We start from the raw sequence: 26,423 nt of genomic DNA, 5'->3' as shown, positions 1-26,423 counted from the left end.
AGTAACAAAAAGAACCAAACTCTAAGTTGTCAACGTAACTTTCCTTGTGTAGTTGCATCACCCGTTGATTAAATGCATTTCAATGGGCACAAATGAAATAAATGAAGAACCTGACACAGCATTTACTGAGTTCCTCTCATATGGGACACTGGATGAGTAAACTGAAATTATTTGCTTCAATCAACTTCATGATATAATTTCCACACTACCTTCATTTTCACTGCGGCAAATTTTCTTGCGCCTCCTCTTTGCTGCCCAGCTCCTGGCGCCGCCAGCCAAACCTGCAAGGCAGAAATGTATCATAATAAAGACAATGCTTGACATCTTGCTGGCAGAGGACCACAGAGAAATTAGTAAAAACGTTCTCAGTTTAAACTTTTGATCCTAGTTTTCACCGAGTGCTTTTCAATGCGACCTGAATTAGATCTGGGTTCTAGGGAGATTTGTTTGTGCAGGCAGATACCTTTATTCAGATGAGACAATATAGAAAAGCAGAAGTTCCAAGTTACCAAAAAAATAGGCTGGGTTCAAATCCTACTTAGAATCTGCACATACCTGGAAGAGGGATATGAACCCATCTGTGCCTCTCTTCCCTATTCTCAGATGTGGAAACATTATTAGATCTAGGCTATAGACCTACTAATCTCTATAGTGTCTAAAAGGATGAAATGCAGATAAAGACTTAAAAAGACTCATGTTTTTGTAAATGCCCTAAAATGTTCAATCAATGTCGGGAAGAATAATCCAGACACTTGGTAGTGGTTGACTACAGAGAGGGAGCTTGCATGTCTGCGCAGGATTAGGATGGAAAGTGACTTCACAGTTTCCATGGCCACATGATTTCCAGCTCATGACAGAGATCTGTGATTTCCCTGATCCCTAAGTCAGCCCCAAGGGATAGGCAGGGAAGGGGCTACAACCCCTATTTTCAAATTCAGTGAATTCAAATTCAGACATTTTGAGTGACTTGCCCAGTCACCACAGTGAGGAATGATAGGTCTGAGGTAATCATGCGGTTGGTTCCCCGGGGAGAGAGATCCCGGAACACCTGAGTCCTCTAGATCATGCCCGGGACCCTGGACCGAGAGCTCTTCTCACAAGCTCTGTGAAATCCTGCTGCCCCAGTGTTTCTGTGGGATGGTTGAGGCTATGGAGATGTGGCAGGTGGCTTACTGCATTTACTGACCTACTCTATTATCCCTATGTTGTCACTTTTAGTAGTTTTATGACCCATAAGGCAAATATTTTAAGTCTCTCCGTTATGATGCACAGTCTGAGATTTTACCTGAATCCACTCTTTCCACCCATCAGGTGATTCTCATCTGCTGGGCTGGAGCTGGCCTGCCGTAAAAGAGGACACACGGCATACCACGGAGTGGCTGTGTGCCCCACTCCTGCGCACACTCTTGCCTTGCTTCTGCTTTCCCAGCTCTGACAATCCTAATTCTGGCTTCCAAACCAATCCTGTACGTCCCTCTCTGTTCTCAGACTTGCCTCAACTGTTGGATATTTTAATCACTGTTGTGACCATGACCGAACGGTGACATTTCATATACCATAGTATATGTTTATCTTTTTACATATTTCTTAATAGCATTTAACTTATTGTTTCAGACTTTTAGGAACATTTCTGGGCTAGGTGTGCTGGCCCATGGCTGTAATCCTGACAGTTTTGGAGGTTAAGGCAGAAGGACTACTTGAGGTCAGACGTTTGAGACCAACCTGGGCAACACAGTGAGACCTCGTCTGTACAAAAAATCTACAAATTACCAGATGTGGCGGTGAGCCCTTGTATCCCTAGCTACATGGAAGACTGTTGTGGGAAGATCGTTTGAGCCTAGAAGATTGAGGCTGCAGTGAGCTATGATCTCGCCACTGCCTGGGTGACAAAGCAAGACCCTGTCTTTTCACAATAAAAAGCATTACTGTGTCACAAGTATCCCCATTTTATTTCTCATTATCTAATATTGCTGTTTTCATCCTGAGGCTTAATTGCTTTAGTAAGCTAAGGAAAAAAAGTTTTTTTTTTTTTATAAAGGGTACTATTTAAAGCAGGTCATATGCATGCCTTTTTGTAAATTCTAGTTTTATATGCCATAAATCTAGAATTTACATTCTTGATGTACTGAGTCTTCTTCTTAGAACCAGCCTCCTCATATGTAACACAGTATAATTCCCATTTTACACCTGACTCCAAACATTGAGAGGATAGAATAAAATGAAAGAGCAGTCTGTATACCACGTAACGCACAATGAATCACAAAGCGAAGTTTTCTCTAACTCAAAGGCGACAAGTGCACAGTTAGCGTCCTCTGCAGAACCCATAGCAAAATGAAATTTTGAGAAAATATGCACTTTGTCTGCCCAGTGAGGTTAGAAGGAAACTGTCACAGGTCATCATCAAGACTTCCCCAACATTGGCTTTTATTTTTAAATAATGAAATACACATGATTTCGCCTGCTTTCTTTCGTGTATATTACTGCATGTTCTCTTTGCTTTTCTGCGTACCCTATCTTGGGAATCACTCCATAGCAATAAAAAGACATCTTACTCTTTTTTACAGCTCCATACTTCTCCTTTATGTAGAAGTACCAGCTTTTTTTTTTTCTTAGAAACATTTAATAAGGACTGAGAAACAGAAGCCATGTCTATGTCTTGAGGGGTGGCAAGACAAGATGGTGGATCCCTGTGCCATTACCCCTCACAGCCCTCAGACTGAGGGCATGTATACCATAGGGAAAAGATGGTTCAGAAGGAAGGTGTGGGACAACTGAAGGTCTTTTTACATTAAAATCTTTTTACCTATAGGCAGGGTTTAGAGTAAGTACCTGCTCTACACAGTGGCTCACAATGCCCCACCCCACAGCCCCACCCAGGTGCTCACAATGCCCCGCCCCACAGCCCCATCCTGGTGCTCACAATGCCCATCCCTGCTTCTGCCCACCTGTGGTCACCGTTCCCCTCTGTGTGACATTATTCATCCTGGGCTGCCTGAGCTTTCCAGTCCTGAGAAAAGTGTGTGTGTGGAGGGGAAGGTGGTTGTTATTAAAAGTCACCCTGAGCACTGAACTCAGTAAACCCTGGTTACTAATGTCAGTTCCATTAGCATCTCTGGTTTTCTGAGTCTGGTAGCTTCCATTTGCTCAACAAACTTAGTGATACGCAAATGTTTGACTGATTTTGTACCTAAATGCTCCTCTCCTGTCTTACAAGTGTTAGTTTTTGTCTTCAATTTGACCATAGCAAAAACATGAAATGTTTCCTCTCCTCCCCTTTTCCATCCTGTAGGAAGGGGAGCCATGAAGACAAACTCTTTTCCACAGGCAGGGTCTGGCCTTCTAACTCCAAGTCTTTACCTTCCAAATTCAAGTCTAAAGTCATTTCATCTCTTTTGGAACCTGTAACCATGAGCTAGCTCTACCTGTCTTTCAGAACAAGGAGGTAAACTAAGCCCGTGACGTTACTGGAGTAGGGCTGAAGAGACGTTCATGTCAAAGTGGGAATGTTGAAGTAATCAGAGCTCCACGGCTAAACTTTTGGGTAAAACCACAACAAAAACAGCTTTTTTACAGCTCGGGCAGTAACATTTCATACCTTTTGCAGTCATTTTAAGCATGTCCCTCAATTTTTCCTTTGGTTTTCAAATTACAATTCGAAGACATAAAGCTGCTGCTGTCAAGGTGACTTCAAACCATCTATTAAGAACACCATATAATCTCTTCCAGGGCAAACTCTATTTAATATTTAAGTCTCCAAATATTTGAGTCTGAATTATCTCAATTATTAGCTTCTCTATCGAATAGGAGAAAAGAAATCATTGGGCCTTTGACCGGCTCCTTCACTGAGGTGCCATAATAGCTGGACAGCCAAGGCTAGAGAATGGGATGGAGACTCCAAAACTGGAGTATCTGAATTTTCACCAGGGAAAGGGAGAGACTAGACCAAAAAGGCCTCAAGCAAGAAGGCTCAACAACAAAGACAAGAGGCAGGACGAGCCTTTGTCCCCCATGCCCAGCCCCGGGAAAGCTGGCTATAGGCAGGAGGGAGCTGGAAGCTGAGGATCTCTGGGGTGACGGGATGGGAAGGAGGTGGGGAGGGGGTGGCCAGAGATGTGCCAGAGAGCAAATGGCACCCATGGCTTCTTTACCTTTGCGCCTCTTCGATTTTCCGGGCCACGCGGCCTGGACCTCCACCACTCCGGGATGTAACACGGCAGGCTCTGGAGTGGTGGATGCCACAGACTGGCCACGAGGCTCACAGCAGGCACAACTGGGGCCAGCGCTGGGGCACACACAATTCCCCATGTGTGATCCACAAGGGGACTGTAACAACAAAGCAACACGAAATAAAATAAAAAAACAAACAAACAAAAGAAGAAAACAAAACAAAGCAACACGCAAAAAAAAAAAAAAATACAAAACAAAGCAACAGACAAAATAAAATAAAACAAAGGAAAAAACAAAGCAACAGAGCAAGCGCCAAGGGCACAAACACTTCCGTGAGAGCAGTCGGAGCTCCTCCTCCTCCCACTACCAGCTTCCGACTGAAGGCTGCTGGTCCTGGCTGATGCCTGTCCCCCACAAAGCCTCCTATGTCACCTGATTGCCAGGAAACAACAAAGTCAGGCCACAATGCCACTTCTCACAACCCCATCCAATGGCTCACAATGCCCATTCCTGCTGCTGGCCACCTGTGGCCACCCTGCCCCTCTTGGTGACTGCATTATTCATCCTGAGCTGCCTGAGATAATCCATTTTTCACTATAGGCCTCAAAAAATTCAGCAATGTCCCTTCATAGATTCTATATAGAGAGTGTGTCTAACCTGTGAATAAAAACAAAGGTTTCATTCTGCGTGAGAAATCCACAAACACAAAGCATTTTCACAGAATCCTTTGGGGCCCACCTCTCACCTTCAGCGTCCCCTTCTTAGTTATCTGGGCTTCTGTCTTGTATGATCTGTCAGGTTCTAGGCCTTGTAAGGGTGAGTTCCATGTCTCCACTCACTTACATGTGCCCAGGACGGTTGGCTCTTGGGAGGCTCTTCATGGTGACTGAGGCCATGGATCCTTCACACTGTTCCTTGAATCCACTTGACACGAAATACTCATCCTGAAATGATGCTTTGAAAGTGATGCTTGCAGTCAATTGTGGGTCCTCTGTATTATGGATCCCTAGTACCCAATACACGGCATATAAGAAATGAATGAAAAATCAGTACATGGACTCAAGTGTGCTCACAAGGTGAGAGAAAAGTGTCCTACTTACTAGGTGTGCTACGAAGGCATCTGGGACCATTGGCTTTGCTATTTCATAGCAGGCCTGGGGCTTTGAAGGCTGGTATTTCCTCATTCTAAACCTCAGAGTCCAATGAATTACCACCAAGTGGACAAAGGTCCGCGGGCCAGAGCTCTTGGTGTGAACAACATACCTTTTTTGGGTGTGATTCATGGACGGGGACTATAAAAAACTAAAAACCATGTTTGCGTGCGGACTACCTGCAAGCCGTGGTGAGAAAACACTCTGTATACATGATCTTATTCAATGCTTGTTACAAATCCCTGAAGTGGATTTTTAGACAAACTTTCTATTCTAGAGCTTTTTGGAACAAGAGGCTAGTGTAGTGAGCTTCCACCTACTCAGCAGCAGATGCAGGTATTTGTTATCTGATGGGCGATTGTGTTACATGTATACTCCTACATGCTTCTCCTCTTCCTCTCGTGATTTTATAAAAAATCCCACACATCATAGAATTTCCTCCCTGACCGTCTTGGTGGATGTCTGTAAAAGATACGATTCTTGTTTGTTCTTTCAACATGAGGTCTCTGTCACCCAGGCTGGAGTTCAGTGGCATGATCTTGGTTCACTGTGGCCTCTCCTGCCTCAACTTCCTGAGTAGCTGCAACTACAGACTCACACCATGCCCAGCTCATCTTTTTATTGTATTTTAGTAGAGACAGGGTCTTGCTATGTTGCCTGGGCTGGTCTACAATTCCTGGATTCAAAGGATCTTCCCGCCTTGACCTCCCACACTACTGAGATTATAGGTGTGAACCGCCATGCCCGGAGACAAGAACTCATTAAAAAACATAATCCCAATACCATCATCAACCATCTCACACCATTGCTCTTTATCACTGTCAACTCTCCTTCTAGCTCCAAATTTTCAGTCATTTCATGTATTTATTGTTTGAATCAGGATCCAAATAAAGTCTCTCTTTGGGATTGTGTGATTCACCTCTTCGGGTTTTTTTGATCCTGACAGCTTCCCACTTTCATCTCTGTGCTGTCCCTTGCAGTCCATTTATTGAATAAATCAGGCCATTTCCCCACACTTTGAATTATGCTAAGTGTATTCTCATTATGCTGTTTCTCATACTGTGAATTTTGCTAATTGTATCTTGTGATGTTGGTTAACTTGCTCTTCACTTTGTTCTAGTTTTGATAAATTAGTAGTTTAATCTCAAGACTTGGTGAGATTCAGGCTGGACTTGATTCAGGGCAAAAAGGCTGCGCTAGTTTCTTCTGGGAGGAGGTGTGTACTCTGGAGATCTTTTTTTTTTAATTGGTGGTGTTAATGGCCATTGATCAGTTACGGATTGAACAATGAAGGCATTGTTGTATCATTCCTTCTTCGTTTATGAGCTGCCACCCTTCAAAGAGATACTGCTACCCTAAGAAGGGCCGTGCATGAAGAAAGAGACACTGCTACCCCAAGCAGAGCCTTGCATTAAGAAAAAAATAAAGTAAATATAAAAAAGATGCTGCTTCTTATGAACTGTTACTCACTTGTACGACTTATATAGAAAACACCAGTTCATGGCTTGATTTCTTATTTACCATTTTTTAAAATCATGGGCTGTTTCATTTATATCCTTCAATGGTGACCACTTCTATTAATTAATTTATTTAGACAGGGAGGGTCTAGCTTTGTTGCCCAGGTTGGTATGCAGACAAGCAGTCATGCCACTATAGCCTCAAACTTCTAGGCTCAGGTGACCCTCCCATCTCAGCTTCCTGAGTAGCTGAGACCAAAGACACGGGCCCTCAAACCTGAGTAATTTAAAAAATCTTTTGTTGAGACAAAGTCCCCTGTGTTGCACAGGCTGGTCTTGAACTCCTGAATGAAGTGATCCTCCTAACTCAGCCTCCCAGAGTGTTGAAATTACAGGCATGAGAAGCTGTGCCAGCCCACTTTTATTTTTTCAAAAGGATCATTATGAATGCAGATATTCAAACATATTTGATATATCTCAATTCACTGCAACTATTATCCTTACTAATGTACAAAATGTCCTATCTTTGGTTAGAAGGAGGCCCTTCAGATTGGCCCTTCGGACATGTTGAAATCATCCTAATAACCTTTGATAGATTATTTGCTATCCAGAGTGATAATATGTTCCAGGCTCCTTACACATTTCTGGCCTAGACCTGGAATCAGCATTTTGTCCAGGAAGCCTTGTTTCCTTTCATTGGGCAATGGTATTTTGAGACTACAATCTTGGTGCTAGGGGTAAATAGTATAATTTTAGAACTTAAAAAACGGCCTGGCTCGTGTCTGTAATCCTAGCACTTTGGGAGGCCGAGATGGGTGGATCACCTGAGGTCACGACTTTCAGACCAGCCTAAACAACATAATGAAACCCCATCTGTACTAAAAATACAAAAAATTAGCCAGGCATCATAGCGGGAGCCTGGAATCCCAGCTACTTGGGAGGCTGAGGCAGGAAAATCACTTGAACCTGAGAGGTGGAGGTTGTGGTGAGCTGAGATTGCGTCATTGCACTCCAGCCTAGGTAAAAACAGCTAAACTCTGTCTCAAAAAAAGAAAAAAAAAATTAAAAATAATTTAAAAATTAACAGCTTTATAGAGGTGTAATTCACAAACTAAAATCTACCAATTTTAAGTGTACAATGTTTGTGCATGTGAGAAAGAGAGAGAGAGAGAGAGAGAGAGACAGGGTTATCACTCTGATACCAAGGCTAGAATGCAGTGCTGCCATCATGGCTCACGGCAGCCTCAACCTCTTGGGATCAGGCGATGCTCCTGCCTCAGCTCCCTGAGTACCTGAGACTACAGGCTTGTACCACTACACCTGTTAAAGCGTTTAAATTATTTGCAGAGATGTTTCCCAGGCTGTTCTTGAACTCCTGGCCCAAGTGATCTTCTTGCCATGGCCTCCCAAAGTGTTGGGATTACAGGTGTGAGCCACTGCGGTTAGTCCAATTCAATGATTTTTAGTATATTTAGTATATTTACAGAATTATGTAACAATCACCAAAATCTAGCTTAAGGACATTTCATCATCCCAGAAAGAAACTCATGCCCATCAGAGTCACTTTTCGATCTCATTCCCAGCCCTAGTCAACCAGTAAGCTGCTTTCTATCTCTATATTAGGCTGTTCTGGACCTTTCATATAAACGAAATCATGCGACGTGTGTTCTTTTGCATCTGGCTTCTTTCCCGAAGCCTTGCGTTGCTGAGGTTGATCACTGTGGTAGCATGCCTCAGAACTCATTTTTGATTGCTGAATAGTATTCCGTTGTATTCCCCACATTTGAATTCCTTCGTCAGTTGATGGGCATTTGGCTTGTCTCCACTTTTTGGTTCTTGTGAGTGGTGTTGTGAACATTCACCCACAAGTCTTTGCGTGAACATACATTTTCATTGTTCCTGGTTAGATACCTAGAAGTAAAGTTGCTGACTTTAAGGCAATTTGACTTTATTTTATTTTATTATTATTTTTGTCCTGAGCCCCTTGCAGTTCTGCTAGAGAAGGTGATTTTATTTTTCACATTTAGAGAAACTGTCATACTATCTTCCAAAAATGTGGCTGTACCATTTTACATTCCCACTGGCAGTGTATGAGGGCTCTGGTCTCCACGTCCTCTCCAGCACTTGGTGTCACGCGTCTGCTAGATTGTAGTTATTCTAGTGGGTGGAAAGAGACATCGCGTTTTGGATTAATTTGCATTTTCCGAGTGACTGACGATGTTGAACACTTTATAATGTGCTTATTGGACATTAAAATATTATCTTTGGAGAAATATTTCTTCATGTTCTTTTCCCATTTTTAAGTTGGACTGTCTTTTAATATTTAGTTGTAAGAGTTCTTCTGGATATATCGGTTATTAGACATAAGATTTATAAATCTTTTCTCCCATTCTGTGGCTGTCTTCCCCTTTCTTGATTGTATCTTTTGCTGTGCCAAAGGTTTAAATTCAGCTGATGCTCAATTTTTTATTTTCTTGCTTTTTCCCTTTCCTCCTTTTCCAGGTCTCACTAGGTGGCCCTGACTGATCTTCAACTGTGCTTTTGATGATGTTTCTAAGACATCAGTGCCTTACACAAGATCACAAGAATTTACTCTTACGTTTTCTAAGAGTCTCATTGTTTTTAGTTTTACATTTAGGTCTGTGATCCCTTTTCAGTTAATTTTTGTGTATGGTGTTAGGCAGGGACCCAAATTAATTTATTTGTACATGAATATCCAGTTGCCTCACCACCGTTTGTTGAAAAGTCTATTCATGGTTGGAAACAGTGGTGGGAGGCCAAGGCTGGAGTATTGCTTGAGTCCAGGAGTTTAAGGCTACCATCTGCCTAATTCTCCCCAGAATTTCTCCAACATCTGCCTAATTCTTCCCCCACACCCAGCCCGGGGTAACCACCATTCTACTCTCTGCTTCTATGAGTTCAACATTTTTTCTTTTTTTTTCTTTCTTTCCATTTTCTTTAATGAATCAGTTCCCAAGCAGAGTTCAACTTTTTAAGGATCCACACATGAATAACATCATGCAGGGTTTGTCTTTCGGTGCTCTGCTTATTTTACTTACCATCATGTCGTCCAGTTTCATCCGTGTCATCGCAAATGCAACAATTTTTAGGCAGATGTTGGAGAAATTATGGGGAGAATTAGGCAGATGGTAGCCTTAAACTCCTCAAGCAATACTCCAGCCTTGGCCTCCCAAAGTGCTGGGATGACAGTCATGAACCAGTTTCCAACCACGAATAGACTTCTCAACAAACGGTGGTGAGGCAACTGGATATTCATGTACAAATAAATTAATTTGGGTCCCTGCCTAACACCATACACAAAAATTAACTGAAAAGGGATCACAGACCTAAATGTAAAACTGAAAACAATGAAACTCTTAGAAAACGTAAGAGTAAATTCTTGTGATCTTGTGTAAGGCACTGATGTCTTAGAAACATCATCAAAAGCACAGTTGAAGATCAGTCAGGGCCACCTAGTGAGACCTGGAAAAGGAGGAAAGGGAAAAAGCAAGAAAATAAAAAATTGAGCATCAGCTGAATTTAAACCTTTGGTACAGCAAAAGATACAATCAAGAAAGGGGAAGACAGCCGCAGAATGGGAGAAAAGATTTATAAATCTTATGTCTAATAACTGATATATCCACAAGAACTCTTACAACTCAATATTAAAAGACAGTCCAACTTAAAAATGGGAAAAGAACATGAAGAAACATTTCTCCAAAGATAATATTTTAATGTCCAATAAGCACATTATAAAGCGTTCAGCATCGTCAGTCACTAGGAAAATGCAAATTAATCCAAAACGCGATGTCTCTTTCCACCCACTAGAATAACTACAATCTAGCAGACGCGTGACACCAAGTGCTGGAGAGGACGTGGAGACCAGAGCCCTCATACACTGCCAGTGGGAATGTAAAATGGTACAGCCACATTTTTGGAAGATAGTATGACAGTTTCTCTAAATGTGAAAAATAAAATCACCTTCTCTAGCAGAACTGCAAGGGGCTCAGGACAAAAATAATAATAATATAAAATAAAGTCAAATTGCCTTAAAGTCAGCAACTTTACTTCTAGGTATCTAACCAGGAACAATGAAAATGTATGTTCACGCAAAGACTTGTGGGTGAATGTTCACAACACCACTCACAAGAACCAAAAAGTGGAGACAAGCCAAATGCCCATCAACTGACGAAGGAATTCAAATGTGGGGAATACAACGGAATACTATTCAGCAATCAAAAATGAGTTCTGAGGCATGCTACCACAGTGATCAACCTCAGCAACGCAAGGCTTCGGGAAAGAAGCCAGATGCAAAAGAACACACGTCGCATGATTTCGTTTATATGAAAGGTCCAGAACAGCCTAATACAGGGATAGAAAGCAGCTTACTGGTTGACTAGGGCTGGGAATGAGACTGAAAAGTGACTCTGATAAGCACGAGTTTCTTTCTGGGATGATGAAATGTCCTTAAGCTAGATTTTGGTGATTGTTACATAATTCTGTAAATATACTAAATATACTAAAAATCACTGAATTGGACTAACCGCAGTGGCTCACACCTGTAATCCCAACACTTTGGGAGGCCACGGCAAGAAGATCACTTGGGCCAGGAGTTCAAGAACAGCCTGGGAAACATAAAGAGACTCCATCTCTACAAATAATTTAAACACTGAAAGTTAAAGGATGGAAAATATATTCGCCACAAATAGTAACCAAGAGAGAGCTTGGGTTGTTATACTAATATCAGACAAAATAAACTTTATGTCAAAAAAAATTGCAAAAGGTAAGGATATTAAATTAATAGAAGGGCCAATTCCCCAAGAAAACATGATCATCATAAACATATGTCATAAACTTCCCAGCCCTAAAATGCATCAAGCAAACTGACAACATTTAAGGAAGAAACACAGTTCTACAAAAAGAGTTGGAGACCTTAATATTCCACTTTTTTTTTTTTGAGACAGAGTCTCACTCTGTTGCCCAGGCTGGAGTGTAATGGTGTGATCTTGGCTCACTGCAACCTCTGCCTCCCAGGTTCAAGTGATTCTCCTGTCTCAGCCTCCCAGGTAGCTGGGATTACAGGTGCCTGCCACCATGCCTGGCTGTTTTTTTTATTTTTACTAAAGATAGGGTTTCACCTTGTTGGCCAGGCTGGTCTCGACCTCCCGACCTCAGGTGATCTGCCCACCTTGGCCTCCCAAAGTGCTAGGATTACAGGCATGAACCAACACACCCAGCCCTCATATGCCACTTTTAACAATGAGTAGAAAACTAGACTGAAGATCATTAAGAAAATAAACGAAACACCATCAACCGATTGGACCTAGCAGACATACACAGGACACTGCACCCAACAGCAGAAGAACACACATTTTTCTCAAGTGCACATGGAACATTCTCAAGGATGGACAATATATTAGCCCAGAAGAGAAGGATTAATCAACTTTAAAGACAGAAAGTATACAAAGCATCATATCTAGTCACATTAAATTAATTAACAGGAGAACTTTTAAAAAATCACAAATTTTTCCATTGTTTGAAAAATTACATTAGATGTGGTAACTCACACCTGTAATCCCAGCACTTTGGGAAGTCCAGGTGGGTGGATCACCTGAGGTTGAGAGTCCGGGACCAGTCTGGCCAACCTGGTGAAACGCTGTTTGTAATAAAAATATAAAAATTAGCTGGGCATGCTGGCGGGCACCTGTAATCACAGCTACTTGGGAGGCTAAAGCATGAAAGTCACTTGAACCTGCAAGTCAGAGGGAGGCTTCAGTGAGCAGAGATTGCACCACTGCCATCCAGCCTGGGTGACAGAGTAAGACCCTGTCTCAATAAATAAAAAGAAAAGAAAAACTAAACCACATACTCTTAACTAACCAATGTATCAAATAAGAAATCACAAGAAAAGTCAGAAATTATCTTGAGATAAAAGAAATATAAAACATAACATACCAAAAACTTACAGATTCGAGCAAACGCAGTGCTAAGAAGGTAATTACACACATACCGTTTTAGCCCATTCAGGCTGCTGTAACTAAATGTCATAAACTGGGTGAGTTATAAATAGACATTATTAGAGTTCTGGAGGCTGGGAATTTCACATCAACTCACCAAAAAAATTTGGTGTCTGGTGAGGGTTCATCGATAGATGTCTTGTTGCCTCGGCTGGGAGCAGTCGCTCGCGCCTGTGTTCCCAGCACCTTGGGAGGCTGAGATGGGTGGATCACCTGAGATCAGGAGTTGGAGACCAGCCTGACCAATATGGTGAAACCCTGTCTCTACTAAAAATAGAACAATTAGCTGGGCATGGTGGCAGGCACCTGTAGTCCCAACTACTCGGGAGGCTGAGACGGGAGAACCGCTTGAACTCAGAAGGCAGAGGTTGCAGTGAGCAAAGATCGTGCCACTGCACTCCAGCCTGGGCAAGAGGGAGCCTTCATGTCAAAATTAAAATAAATAGAAATTTAGCTGTCTTGTTGTGGTCTCATATGGAGAATGAAAAAAGGAAACTACTGAAGTCTCTATTTAAAGGGCACTAACATCACTAATCAAGGAAATGCATATGAAAACCGCAGTGAGATACAACCTTACTCCGGCAAGAACTGCCACCATTAAAAAGCCGAAAACCAACTCAGCTTGAATGTGAAGAGGGAACTTTTACACGACTGGTGGGAATGTAAATTAGCACAACCAGCATGGAAAACAGCATGGAGAGTCCTTAAAGAAGAAAAAGCAGAACTACCATTTCATCCAGCAATCCCACTACTGGGTATCTACCCAAAGGAAAAGAAGTAGTCACATGAAAAAAGACACAAAGACACGTGCAAATGCATGTTTACAGCACAATCTGCAACTGCAAAGATATGGAACCAACCTAAGTGCCCATTGACTGCTGAGTGCATACAGGAACTGTGGTGCACACACACCATGGGCTACTCCTCAGACATCAAAAGGGATGAAATCATGTCTCTTGCAGCAACTTGGAGGGAGCTGGAGGCCACTCTTCTAAGTGAAGTAACTCAGAAATGGAAAACCAAAAGATCGTATGTTCTGTCACTTTACTTGATGCCACTAAATTGTGTGTTATCTTTTACATAAATAAGGAGAGAAAACAAGTCTCAATGGAGGCATACCAATGTTTCAAGGGCACACAGATATGGTATACTCAGAGAAACAACACAAAGCAATATATTGATGTTTTTAATCAGCTAGCTAGCTTGTAATTTATGTTAGAACATCCATTTAATTTGTTCTCTTTTAGCTGCTGCAACGCTTTCTTAAAAGCATTAGATTTGCTCTTCTATCATATGCTGGGACATGAACCCAGGTAAAGATAGAAGGCTGAGGCCTCATTCAGCATGGGCCTCTATTACTTTTCTGGGTGTTAAGATCATAAAAACACCATCAAAATTATAAGTGAAAGTGCACTGACTGAATTTTTTAAATAATGAGACACAAAAAAGTTACATTTCCGCTGAAACAAATGTGTTATAATTGTTGCAATCTTTCTGAGAGACACAGTCATGCTATGTTGCCCAGGCTGAAGTGAGAGAGTGGCGACTCACCGGCACCATGTTTCACACTACAGCCTTGAATTCCTGGGCTCAAGGAATCTTCCTGCCTCAACTTCTGGAGTATTTGGGACTACAGTTGTGCACCACTGCACCTGGCTTTTGGGATTTTCCCACAGTTGAAAAACAGCCAAACCCTAGACAAATTTCTTAGTAAGTCAAGTATTACTGTTTTTTTTTTTTTCTTACCAACTCTATCACTGATACACCTTGTACTTTTATATCCCTATGTCCTATTTGTCTGTAGTATTCTATGTGTCTCAATCCAGTTAATGATCTTATATCACTCTTATATGTCCTTCCAAAATTTGGGGGGGTGGATTTTTTAACTATTTTATAACTCTTATATAGTTTAAGTCACATTTGTTTACTGAATTATTTATTTTTTTTTTGAGATGGGGTCTCACTCTGTACCCCAGGCTGGAGTGCAATGGCACAATCTCGGCTCATTGCAACCTCCGCCTCCTGGGTTAAAGCTATCCTCCGGCCTCAGCTCTTGAATAGCTGGGATTACAGGTGTGTGCCACCACGCCCGGCTCTTATTTGAATTTTTAGTAGAAATGGGGTTTCACCATGTTGACCCGGCTGGTCTCAAACTCCTAACTTCAGGTGATTTGCCTACCTCGGCCTCCCAAAGTGCTGGGATTACAGGCATGAGTCACTGTGCCCAGCCTACTGAATTTTTGATACTGAAACTTATTTGTGCATGAGAGCCCTCTTTTGATAAATGTCTTTGTTATTTCTATCACTTCACTAACATTTACCCCAGTTGAGATAGATGATCAACTGATGAACCACCGGACTAGTAGTGTGTGCACAATATTGTTAATCAAAGTAAATGTAGGTACTCTTTTACCAAATCAAGGTGGAAAGCTACAGAAAAAGAAAAAAAGAAAACAAAACTTACCCTGACCCTTTCCATCCATTAGTGACATAAACACAGAAAGGTAACCAAATGGACCAAATGAAGGAGCCAGACAATCAGACCAAAATGATATAAACACATTTTTCAGAAACGCACCAAAGGCACCCAGGTTGAGAAACCTGGGTATTCACGTGCAGAGGACTGAAGTGAGACCCTGACGTTGCACAAGAACACAAACATCAACACAAAACCAACTCAGCACCTAAGTTTAATCCTGAAACTTAACAAGCTCTCAGGAAAATACATAGGGTGAGTGTCTATTTTGGGAAAACTTGAATCTGTGTACACCAGCTGCAGACAGGAAAAATTAGGAAGAATCTACCCATAAATAATACAACATTTTCGCCATCTCGCTCGCTTTATTTCCCAATGGGAAACAAAAATCCCTGCTAACAAAAGCAAATATAAACAGGTTAGACAAAGGACAACTTTAAAATTTATAAACAAGGAGAAAACGGTGAACCCAAAGAAAAGGCACCCTACAGATTGGGACAAAATTATAGAAAATCATGTATCCGAAAAGAACTGTTTTCTAACATATGCAAGAAACTAAAGGCACTGAGTGAGCATAATGATAAAATAACGAAAACCTCTATTTACCCAAACAACCTGCCACTGGCATAAAAACAGAAAGGCTACCCAACGGACAGAATGAGGGAGTCCCACATGCCACCCAAATGAATGTACACTGAACACATTTTTCAACACAACAGAAATAGACACAATGGGAAAAGAATAAATGATTTTGAGCAAACTGGATAACCACATGAAAAACACTGAAATAGGACAAAAATCGATGTAAATTACATGGAAGACCTAAAGTCAACCTTGAAACCATTTCCTTCCCTCAGGAAACAACAGGTAAGCACATAGTTTAGAAGACTAATCTATGCACACCAGTTGCAAAATGTGAAATATAAAAAGAAAAAGAAAATTAGAAGGAAAAAAACATAGCCAATGCCATGGATTGGCAATCTTTTTCACTGTTTTTAACTGCACACGGAAGTCACCACTAACATGTAAACAGGTGGAACTACGGAAAACATCAGATCTTATGCTGTGAAAAGAAAACAACGAACAGAAGAGAAGGTGCCTCACAGACTGAAAGAAAACTATGTTAAATCCTGTCTTTGAAAGGGGTCGTTATAAAATCTGTGAAAGACACTGACACTACCATGTGGGGGAAACAAAAACAAACACCCAAGCTAAGTCTGGGCAAAGGACCTGAACAGACGTGTCTGCGAAGCAGATGTGAAACTGACTCACAGGTAAAAGAAAAGTCTCTCAAAAGCGCTAATCCTCACAAGAATGTCAAGGAAACCTGCACTGAGATGCCGCTTCCATCCACGTCGAATGAATGCTACCTAAAACAGAAAGAAAACTTTTAAAAGGAAACAACTAGTACAGACTTTCAGAAGGGGAAACTCTTCTCATACACTATTGGTGGGAATGTCAGTGTCTACACACACTACGAAAAACAGCTGGAAGTGCCTCCAACAAAGTAAAAACGCCCATTTCATCCAGCCATCATTCCATTCCTACGTGGAAGAGATACCTGCCTTACCCTCCGTACTGCAGTACTCACGATAGCCAAGATAGGAAATACACCTACCTGTTCTTCCATTGTGAAGGGATGAAGAAACTGCAATATACATCCAGAGCAGAATATTCTTTAATCGTAGAAATGGGTGAAATCTCGTCACTTGCGGACACGTGGAAAAACCTGAGGAACATTATGTTAAATGAAATAAGCCAGGCAGAGAAAGGCATATACTGCATGATCTCATGCACGTGGAATCTGAAACAACTTGACGTCACAGAAGCACAAAGCTCAATAGTGGTTACCAGAGGCTGTGGGGAAGGGGCGCCTAGGCAGGGATTGGTCCTGGGTACAAAGTTACACTTAGAAAACAGATCAGTCCTACCCTTCTCTTCTATAGCAGGGTGACCAGGGCTAATATTGTAGGGAATTTTCCAAAGAGCTGGAAAGGATTGTAAGTATCATCTCCACAGACAAATAATACCTAGAGGACTTCACAGATGCTAAATATTGTGATTCGATCAACATGCTAGGTGTACGCATATCAAAATGGCCCCTGTATCTTCTAGTTATATACATATGCTCTAGTGGAATCGCTTTATAAAAAAAAAAAAAAAATACCAATGACGCTAAAATTTACATGGAACCATGAAACACCCTGAATTTCAAAGCAACCCTGAAAACACAAAGTACATGGAATGCATCACTGTCCTCCATTTGAAATTATATTGAGAAGCCAGTTATCTAAACAACAGATGACTGGCACTAACCAAGAAACCCAACAGACAGAATGAGGGAGCTCGATCACAAACCCAAATTCCTAGGTGGTGTACACGTTTTGTAAAAGAACACCGACAGACACAATGAAGAGGGGGGAATCTGTTTAGTCAATGGATTTGAAAACTGGATATCCCTACGTAAGTAGAATAGGACCCCAACTGTGTAAAAAGACCAAGGATTAACTCAAAATAAATTAGAGACTGATCAACAAAAGTCGAAAGCATCAAACTCTTCCAATGAGAAGACACATGATGTGGGTATGTTTAGGTCAATGTGGATCTGTGCTCACAGTGTGCCAAAACAAAATAAAAAATATGGGGTGAAAATCTCATAGGCGATGGGATAGTTTGGTCATGATTCTCTTTTTCCTCATCAGTCACCTACATCAAAGGACAACAAGAAAACAGACACACGTGGGACTACATCATACGTTAGAGTTTGTGCCCAAGCAGATTTCTAAAAAATCCACCGGGCGTGGTGGCTCAAACCTCTAATCCCAGCACTTTAGGAGGCCGAGGCGGGTGGATCACGAGGTCAAGAGATCGAGACCATCCTGGTCAACATGGTGAAACCCCATCTCTACTAAAAATACAAAAAATTAGCTGGGCACGGTGGCGCGTGCCTGTAATCCCAGCCACTCAGGAGGCTGAGGCAGGAGAATTGCCTGAACCCAGGAGGCGGAGGTTGCGGTGAGCCGAGATCACGCCATTGCACTCCAGCCTGGGTAACAAGAACGAAACTCCATCTCAAAAAAAAAAAAAATTATCCTGAAGTTTACAAGAAAGGTTTCGGCAAACCTACATATGATGAAAGGTTGTCTTCAAAATGTCTAAGCAACAAACGCTACTTACTAGCAAAAACACAAAAGAGAAACTAATAACTAAGCAAACTGGGACCAAATAACCTAAACAGACATTTCTGCAAAGAAGACGTAATGTTGAAAACAAGTTTTAAAAACTTAGATAATATCGCAAATCACAAGAAAGATGTAAATCAAAGCAACACACATGATCTCACTATAATTCATACGGGTGTTATCAAGGCAATCAAATACATTAAAAGAGACGCAAATGCTGCTGTCAATTTCCACAGAGGAGCTCATTTGGTCAGAATGTTAATTAGCATTCATACTACAGACACCAGTGGGAGCTTCCTCCAAAAGTTTAACCTACAACTACCACTTCATCTAACAAGTCTTCTACTAAGTATACTTTCAGGACGAAAGAAATCAGTCCATGCAAGAGGCATCTGCCATCCTATGTGGACTGCAGCACTATTCACAATTGCCAAGACAAAGAATAGACTTACCTGCCCATCCACACATGAAGGGATACCTGGTGTATGTGCACAAATAGAATCGTCTTCAGCTAGAAAACCGGAATGAAATGTCATCATTTGGAGCCACGCTGTTGAACTTGGAGGACATCATGTATGACCTAAGACAGGCAGAAAAAGAACAACTAATGTAGAATCCAAAATAAAAGGCTGTATTGCATAGGTCTAGAAAGCACAATAGTAGTTACTAAAGGTTGGAGGGAAGAAGGGGCACGGGCAGATGTCAGAAATAGGCACAAAGTTACACTTAGATGAGAGGAATGAATCGCTCCTCACTGGTCCACAGCCAAGTGACCAGAGGTTAACACAACATCACACCCTTTTCACAAAATCTGGGAGATTCCAAATGTTTCTACCATAAACAAATTCACAACTGTTTCTGATAAGAGAGGCTCTAAATATCCTGATTTGATCATTCCTCTGTGTCTGCATTAATCAAAATGCCCCACTCTAACTCCCCCCATTGTATACCTTCACCATATGACCAACCTTTTAAAAACTATGTCAACATGCAATGCTAAAATTCATGTGGCCCATAAAACACACTGAATTTCCAAAGCAATCCTGAGAAATCCAAACTACCTTGGTTGTGTCACACTTCCTGATGTTAAATTTCATTGAAAAACTAGGAACCCCATTCCACACAGAGCAGTGGAACAGATTAGAGGACCCAGACTGAAACCCTCACCCCTCCTAACACCATCTGATCTTCAACAAAATCCACAAAAATAAGCTTTGGAGAAAGGACTCCCTCCTTTCAATAGACGGCACTGGCATAAATGACTAGCCAGCTGCAGAAGAAAAACAGTGGGCCCCGTGTCTCACGGTGTACAGACACAAACTCAAGATGAATGAAAGATGTAAATGCAAGACCTCAAACTATGAAAAGCCTGCAAGAGAACCTAGAAACGCCCTTCCTGACAGAGGATTTGGCACAGCGTGGATGTGTCTCAGTCTCCAAAGCCAAGTGCAACTAAAACAATTATTGCCCAGTGGCACCTAATACACAAAGAGCTGCTGCACAGAAGAAATGACCAACAGAGTGAACAGACGGCCTTCACAACGGGAGAAAATGTTCCCACGCGTGCATCTGATGAAGGCTAATATCCCGGATCCACCTTAAAGATGTTAAGCAAATAAACCAGGAGAACAAAAACTCAATGAAGAAAGGGCAAGGGGCATGAAAACACGCGCCTCAAAAGAAGGCTCACAGCAACCAACAGACATGACAACACTTCTCTGCCTCAGTCAGCATCAGAAAGAGGCAAAGCAAAAGGCCCACGAGATAGTATTTCACACTGGCCAGAATGACGATTAGGACACAGTTCACAAGAACGAATGCAGGCGAGGCAGAGGACAGGGACGCTGCTCTGCTGCTGGTGGAAATGCAAACCAGTTCAGACACCATGGAAAGCAACGTGGGGATTTCTCAAATGACTTTCTCCACATCACTAATGTCCATGGAAACCATGCTAAGATTCCGTCTCCTTCCACTCGCTATGAATACTACCAAAAACAAAACACAAATTTTGGAAGGCGCCAGCCAGTGTAGACTTACAGAAAGGTGACCTCTTCAACACTATTGGTGGAGACCTGAACTAGTATACACACACTGAGAAACAGCAAGAGGTTCCTGAAAAACTTCACGGTACAACTACCATGTCAGCTGGCAGCCCCACCACTGGTTCCACATTTAAAGCAGTTGAAATCCCTGGGCTGAAGAGAGCTATCTGCCTTCCATGGGTACTGAAGCACTTGTAACTGTGGCCAAAGTACAGAACCAACCTACCTGTCCACCCGCAGCTGCAGGGATGAAGAAACTGCTGTTCACATACATCATGGAGTATGTTCCAGCCATAAAGCTCTGGGAATCCTGCCATCTGCAGCCACATGAAGAAACCTGGAGAACATCAGGTCCAACGAATGAGCCTGGTAGAGAAAGTCCTATTCCACACGATCCCAGGCATGCAGACTGAAAACATCTTCACCTCCTAGAAGCAGAAAGTTCAATAGGGGTTACTAGAGGTTGCTGGGAAAATGGAGAGGGTCTGGGAAGGAATCAATAATGGGTAAAAACTTCCCCTCAGATGAGAGCAATCAATTCTGGTCTTCTATTCCACAGCAGGGTGACTGGCCTTAACACAAATGTATATGTCTCAAAGTAGCTAGAAGAAAATATTCTGAATGTTGCTACCACACAAAAATATCATAACTATACGAGGTGAAGTGATGCTAAATAACCCAATTTGATCATTACTCAGAATACACATGTATCAAAATCTTCCCTGTACCCTCTCATTATATATATTTATATATGGGAAATGGTGTTTTAAGATATATAAAGAAAACAATGCCAAAATTTATATGGAAATGTGAAACACCCTGAATTTCCACAGTTACCCTGAGAAACACAAACCATGTGGCATGTATCACATTCCCTGAGTTCTAATTAAATGAAAATCCCTAGTTAACCAACCCATATGCTACTGGTAAACACAGAGAAACACAGACCAGTGAGCAAAATGAGGGTGTTTAATAATAAACGGAAATTTATACAGAGTGAATACATTTTTCAAAACACTACCAAACTGACACAATGGGGAAGGTTTTCAAAACTAGGTATCCATATGTAAAAGAATAATATAGGACTCTCATGGTATGAAATACACAATAATCAACTGAAAAGGATTAAAGATTATACACAAAACTTGTAACCATAAAGCTCCTATAAAGACAACCTCGGTGTGCGGATATTTACTGCAACTTGGATGTATGCTCACGATTTGCAAAAACAAAAATACAAGGAAAAGAAAATCGTGGACAATGGACTGCTTTGGTAGTGATTGAGTTTTTTCTTCATTAGTAACCAACAGCGCAGCTAACCAAGAAATCATACACATGTGGGGCCACGTCACACTGAGGAGTTTGTGTCTAACAAACAATGAACAAAATGAAAAAGCATACTAAAAACTGTAAGAAACATTTGGGCAAACATTCAGTTGGATAAGGGGTTATTTTTGAAAAGGTACAAGCCAGTAACACTACCGGCTGGCAAAAAAAAAAAAAAAAAAAAGGAGAAAAATAACCAAACCAAATAACCTGAAGAGATATTTGTGCAGACAAGAAACTGATGCAACATTTGCAAAAATGTGGTTACCGTTACTATGCACGAGAAAAATGAAGATCAAAGCCACACTCAGATCTTATCTCACTCCAACTAGAATGAACATTACAGACAGATTAAAATATTTAAACAGACAACTTCTAGTTTGAATTTCCACAAAGGGAACTGTTTGTGGAAATGTATATTAGTATTAATGCTATAAAAAACAGTTGGGGGTCCTGCAAAGAATAGAAAGGAAAAATAGCATACCAGCTAGCATTCCCACTACTGGGTATACACTCAACCAACCTGTCCATCCACAGATAAAGGGATCTAGACACTCTCATATGCATACACTAGGGAATATTCTTCGGCCACCGAAACGATGAAACAGTGTCATGTGGAGCAACCCAGATGAACCTGGAAAACATTATGTTAAACATAATGAGCTGGGCCAAGAAAGGCAAACACTGAATCTTAAGATGTCTGTCTTAAAGAGGTAGAAAGCGCAGTATTGGCTACCAGGGTCTGTCTGGGAGATAGAGGGGGAGTAGGGATTGGTTATGGAAGCAAAGTTATCTTAACCTTAAAGGAATCAATCGGAGTGTTCTCCTCAGCCTGGTGACAGGAGTTAACAATATTATATTTTTCAAAAGAATAAGAAAGGAGAATTTTATGTGTTCTCTCCACACAAAAATAATACCTTATGAGGGAACAGAGATCCTAAGTACCCTGATTTGTTCATTACCCAATCTACACGTGTGAAAATGTACCCCTAATTATGTACCTTTATGTTGAGAAAAAAAAGTTAACAGAAATAAATACATATTGCTAAAAATCACAGGGAACCACAAAAGCAATTCATATCTAAAGGAATCCTGAGAAATTCAATCGAAGTGAGGACCCAGAATCTTGGATATTAAATCACACTGCCAAGCTGCAGTTATGCAGCACATATATGGTACCTGGATAAAAACAATACCTAGAATTAGCCAGGCACGGTGGCTCAAGCCTGTAATCCCCGCACTTTGGGAGGCTGAGGCAGGTGGATCACGAGGTCAAGAGATCGAGACCATCCTGGTCAACATGGTGAAACCCCGTCTTTACTAAAAATACAAAAAATTAGCTGGGCATGATGGCGCGTGCCTGTAATCCCAGCTACTCGGGAGGCTGAGGCAGGAGAATTGCCTGAACCCAGGAGGTGGAGGTTGTGGTGAGCGGAGATCACGACATTGCACTCCAGCCTGGGTAACAAGAGTGAAACTCCGTCTCTCAAAAAAAAAAAACAAACCTAGAATTGTGGATAAAAATGGGGAGGACAAAACAAGATCAACGCAAATATGGACACAGTCAACTCCCTTTAACAAAGACCACCGCAGTGTGGCAGGCAGAGTCTGCTCAATGAATACCTTTGAGAAAAATGCTCTCTGAATGCAGAAGAGAGAAACAGGACCCTGACTTTACATGATATATGAAAATCAACTCCCCCCCCTTGCAAAAAACAAACCAAAAAAACCTCCAAAGACCAGAACAAAAGACCATAAAGCACAAAATGTTTTAACTAAAACACAGGTTGAGCATATATTCTGGGTCACGTGACTCTGCTCACCTTTGCAAAGAGAGAAAGAAACAAACACCCTGGAAGGAAAACCTCCTTGACAATTAAATGCTTTGTCACTGAGAAGTATTTTCTTATATGGGTGACCAGAATTACATGCATAAAGCGCAAAAATAAACATGGACTACATCAACCTGAAAAGTTTCTGCACGGCAAAGAAACTACCTTCCAAATTAAAAAAGCGTCCTATAGATTAGGCAAAAATTTCAGGTAATCATGTAATTCATGAGTTGTCACCTAAGGTGTACACAAAAAACACTACAAAGTAGCAAAAGAATCTAATATTTCGCAAAGGACCTGAACAGACAATTCTGCGACAGAAAATCGAACAACAGGTAAAAGGTCCTCAAAATTAACTATCCAACAGTTAATTAACTGTGTGTGGTTTAATTGAAACCCACACACAGATAATCTCACACTTACTGAATATCCCTAGAAAGTTTTTTAAAAATAGGAGAGGCCAGGCTCGGTGGCTTACGCCAGTAATCCCAGAACTTTTGGGAGTCCGAGGCAGCAGATCACCTGAGGTCAAGAGTTTGAGACCAGCCTGATCAATATGGAGAGACCCCGTCTTTACTACTGATACAAAAATCAGCCTGGCGTGGCGGCGGGCCCCTGTAGTCCCAGCTACTCAGGAGGCTGAGACAGGAAAATTGCTTGAACCCGGGAGCGCAGGTTGCAGGGAGGCCAGATGGCACCACTGCACTCCCGCCGGGACAGAACGAGATTGTCTCCAAAGGGAAAAAAAACAAAAAAGGAACACGGGTATGGTTTTGGAGAAAAGGGAACTCATACACTGTAAATGAGAATCAGAATAGACACCTCGGAAAACAGCGAACTACCTGGAGACTCCTCAAAGAATTCACACTACAAATGTCACCTGTTCTATTGGGTTCTAGCGAGGTCTCTCTCTAAAGGTCCCGAAACATCATATAACCCTGGACCTCAGCTCAGAGGGCCGGGGGCTCGGAGGGTCCTAGGTCCCGCGCTTCACCGGCCTCTGGGCCAGGTGCTCCTATAGGCTGGACGCGGGTCGCACACCGTTCCCGGCCAGGGTGCGCACGCTGCGGCGGCCAGGACCCCACAACCACCGCCACGCAGACTACTGGGGCCCAGATGCCCACAAGGAGTCAGGGCCCAAAAGCGAGCGGTGGGGAAGGAGCAGGGAGGCCCGGAGGGTTCCCGGGGGGGTCCATGCCCCGCCACTTACCGCGGAAGCGTCCCTCCTGCTCCTCCATCACATGGAAGCCACCACGGCTTCTCCGAAGCTCGCCGCTTCTGGACGCCGCCGCTTCTGTTCGCTGGGACGCGGCCTCCGCTTTTGCCGGCTGGGACCGCGCGGTCGCTTCTGCTCGCTGGGACGTCGACTGCGCTTCTGCCCACTAGGACGACGCCCCAGACTCTGGCCGCCGCTTTCGCTCGCTCCGACCACATCGCCGCCGCTTCAGTTCGGTTCAACCACGCCGCGGCTTCTGCCCGGGCCCCGCGGAAAGCGCCGTCTCGGCTTCCGTAGAGGCGCGCACGCCCGCAGCGTCCCTAGCGACTGGCTGAAGCACCACCCCTTCTTAAAGGGGCCGCGGCTCGGACTGCACAGAAGCAGCTTCGCGTTGCGGCCCAGGATGAGCCTCTGCCCAGCCCCAGCGGTGGACGAAAGGCCCCCCAGTCTCTCCTCCCGGCTCTAGGGCCCTAGAGATCACAGGAGTGGAGCCCTGTGACCCCAGCCCCGAGATCGGCTCCCTTTGCCGGGGGAGCTTCCAGGGCCTGCCCCTGCCCTCCTCTGGACCTCAGCTTCACGATCCGCAAAGGAAGCGGCCCGGCCAGAGCTGGGGTCCCTCGAGCGCGGCGCCTCAGGATGCAGGGCGGGCTCCCTGGTCCCTCTGCAGAGGGGGCCCTTAGAACCACGGAAAGCTGGGGCTGCAGGGACAGTCCAGCAGGGAGGCCTCCCCGGCTTCCCTGTCCGCATCCGTCCTGTGGGAGCCCGGGGGCCTCACCGGGGTGCCTGGGTCACCCGGCTCCCCAGGAGGCAGGCAGGGGCCCTGGGGTCCAGCGCCGCAGCACCTCAACTCCATCCGAGGTCAGCGCCCGGAGGGGCCCTGCGGACTGGACCCAGCCCGCCCCTTCCCAGGGAGAGGGACCCGCATCGCATCTGTCTCTGTGACACCCACGGGAGGGCCGTGCTGGCCTCTCCCGGGGATCTGGGCGAGGCAGGGGAATCCCAGCCACCTGGCCATCATGCTGAAACCTCGTCTCCACTAAAAATACGAAAATTAACCGAGCGTGATGGCGCCCGCCTGTAATCCCAGCTACTGGAGGGGCTGAGGCAGGAGAACCGCTTGAACCCGAGGAGGAGGTTGCAGATCTGGGGTCACTGCAGTCTCCGCCTCCCTGGCTCACGCAATTCTCCTGCCTCAGCTTCCCGAGTAGCTGGGATTACAGGCACCCGCCACCGTGCGTGGCTAATGTTTGTATTTTTGGTAAAGACAGGGTTTCACCATGTTGCCCAGGCTGGTCTCAAACTCCTGACCTTGTGATCTGCCATCTTGGCCTCCCAAAGTACTGAGATTACAGGTGTGAGCCACCTTGTCCGGCCGGGTCAGGAGTTCAAGACCAGTATGATCACATGCTGAAACCATGTCTCTACTAAAAATACAAAAATTAGCCGGGCATGATGTCACATGCCTGTAATCCCAGCTACTTGGGAGGCTGAGGCATGAGAATCACTTGAACTCAGGAGGCAGAGGTTGCAGTGAGCCACTGTACTCCAGCCTGGGTG

At 43.3% G+C, this 26,423-nt stretch overlaps 1 protein-coding gene across 10 annotated transcripts in view; it reads right to left on the bottom strand.

Moving 5' to 3' along the window:
* LOC100412610 (uncharacterized) overlaps nt 1-25,152 on the bottom strand; it is a 39,807-nt gene extending 14,655 nt beyond the window's left edge. The window contains exons 1-8 of one of the 10 annotated variants that reach the window (XM_078343747.1): nt 24,861-25,152; nt 22,342-22,452; nt 20,719-20,920; nt 18,903-19,030; nt 16,887-16,997; nt 12,345-12,431; nt 4,913-5,122; nt 210-281 (exon numbers count right to left, since the gene is read on the bottom strand). Coding sequence is in view for 4 of the 10 variants with exons in the window: in XM_078343731.1 (XP_078199857.1) it covers nt 210-281; nt 4,149-4,305 (229 nt within the window). In the remaining 6 variants the exon portion in view is untranslated. Of the gene's footprint in view, nt 1-209; nt 282-4,148; nt 4,583-4,912; nt 5,123-12,344; nt 12,432-16,886; nt 16,998-18,902; nt 19,031-20,718; nt 20,921-22,341; nt 22,453-24,860 lie in introns of those variants that run through there. The other 9 variants (XM_078343752.1, XM_078343764.1, XM_078343755.1 and 6 more) reach the window with 9 other exon arrangements.
* Nucleotides 25,153-26,423: the final 1,271 nt, after the last annotated feature.

This window comes from Callithrix jacchus, chromosome 1, assembly GCF_049354715.1.
Source record: "Callithrix jacchus isolate 240 chromosome 1, calJac240_pri, whole genome shotgun sequence".
Lineage (NCBI taxonomy): Eukaryota > Metazoa > Chordata > Mammalia > Primates > Cebidae > Callithrix > Callithrix jacchus.
The sequence above is the reverse complement of the archived record's forward strand: the minus strand, read 5'-3'. Positions and strand labels throughout refer to the sequence as shown.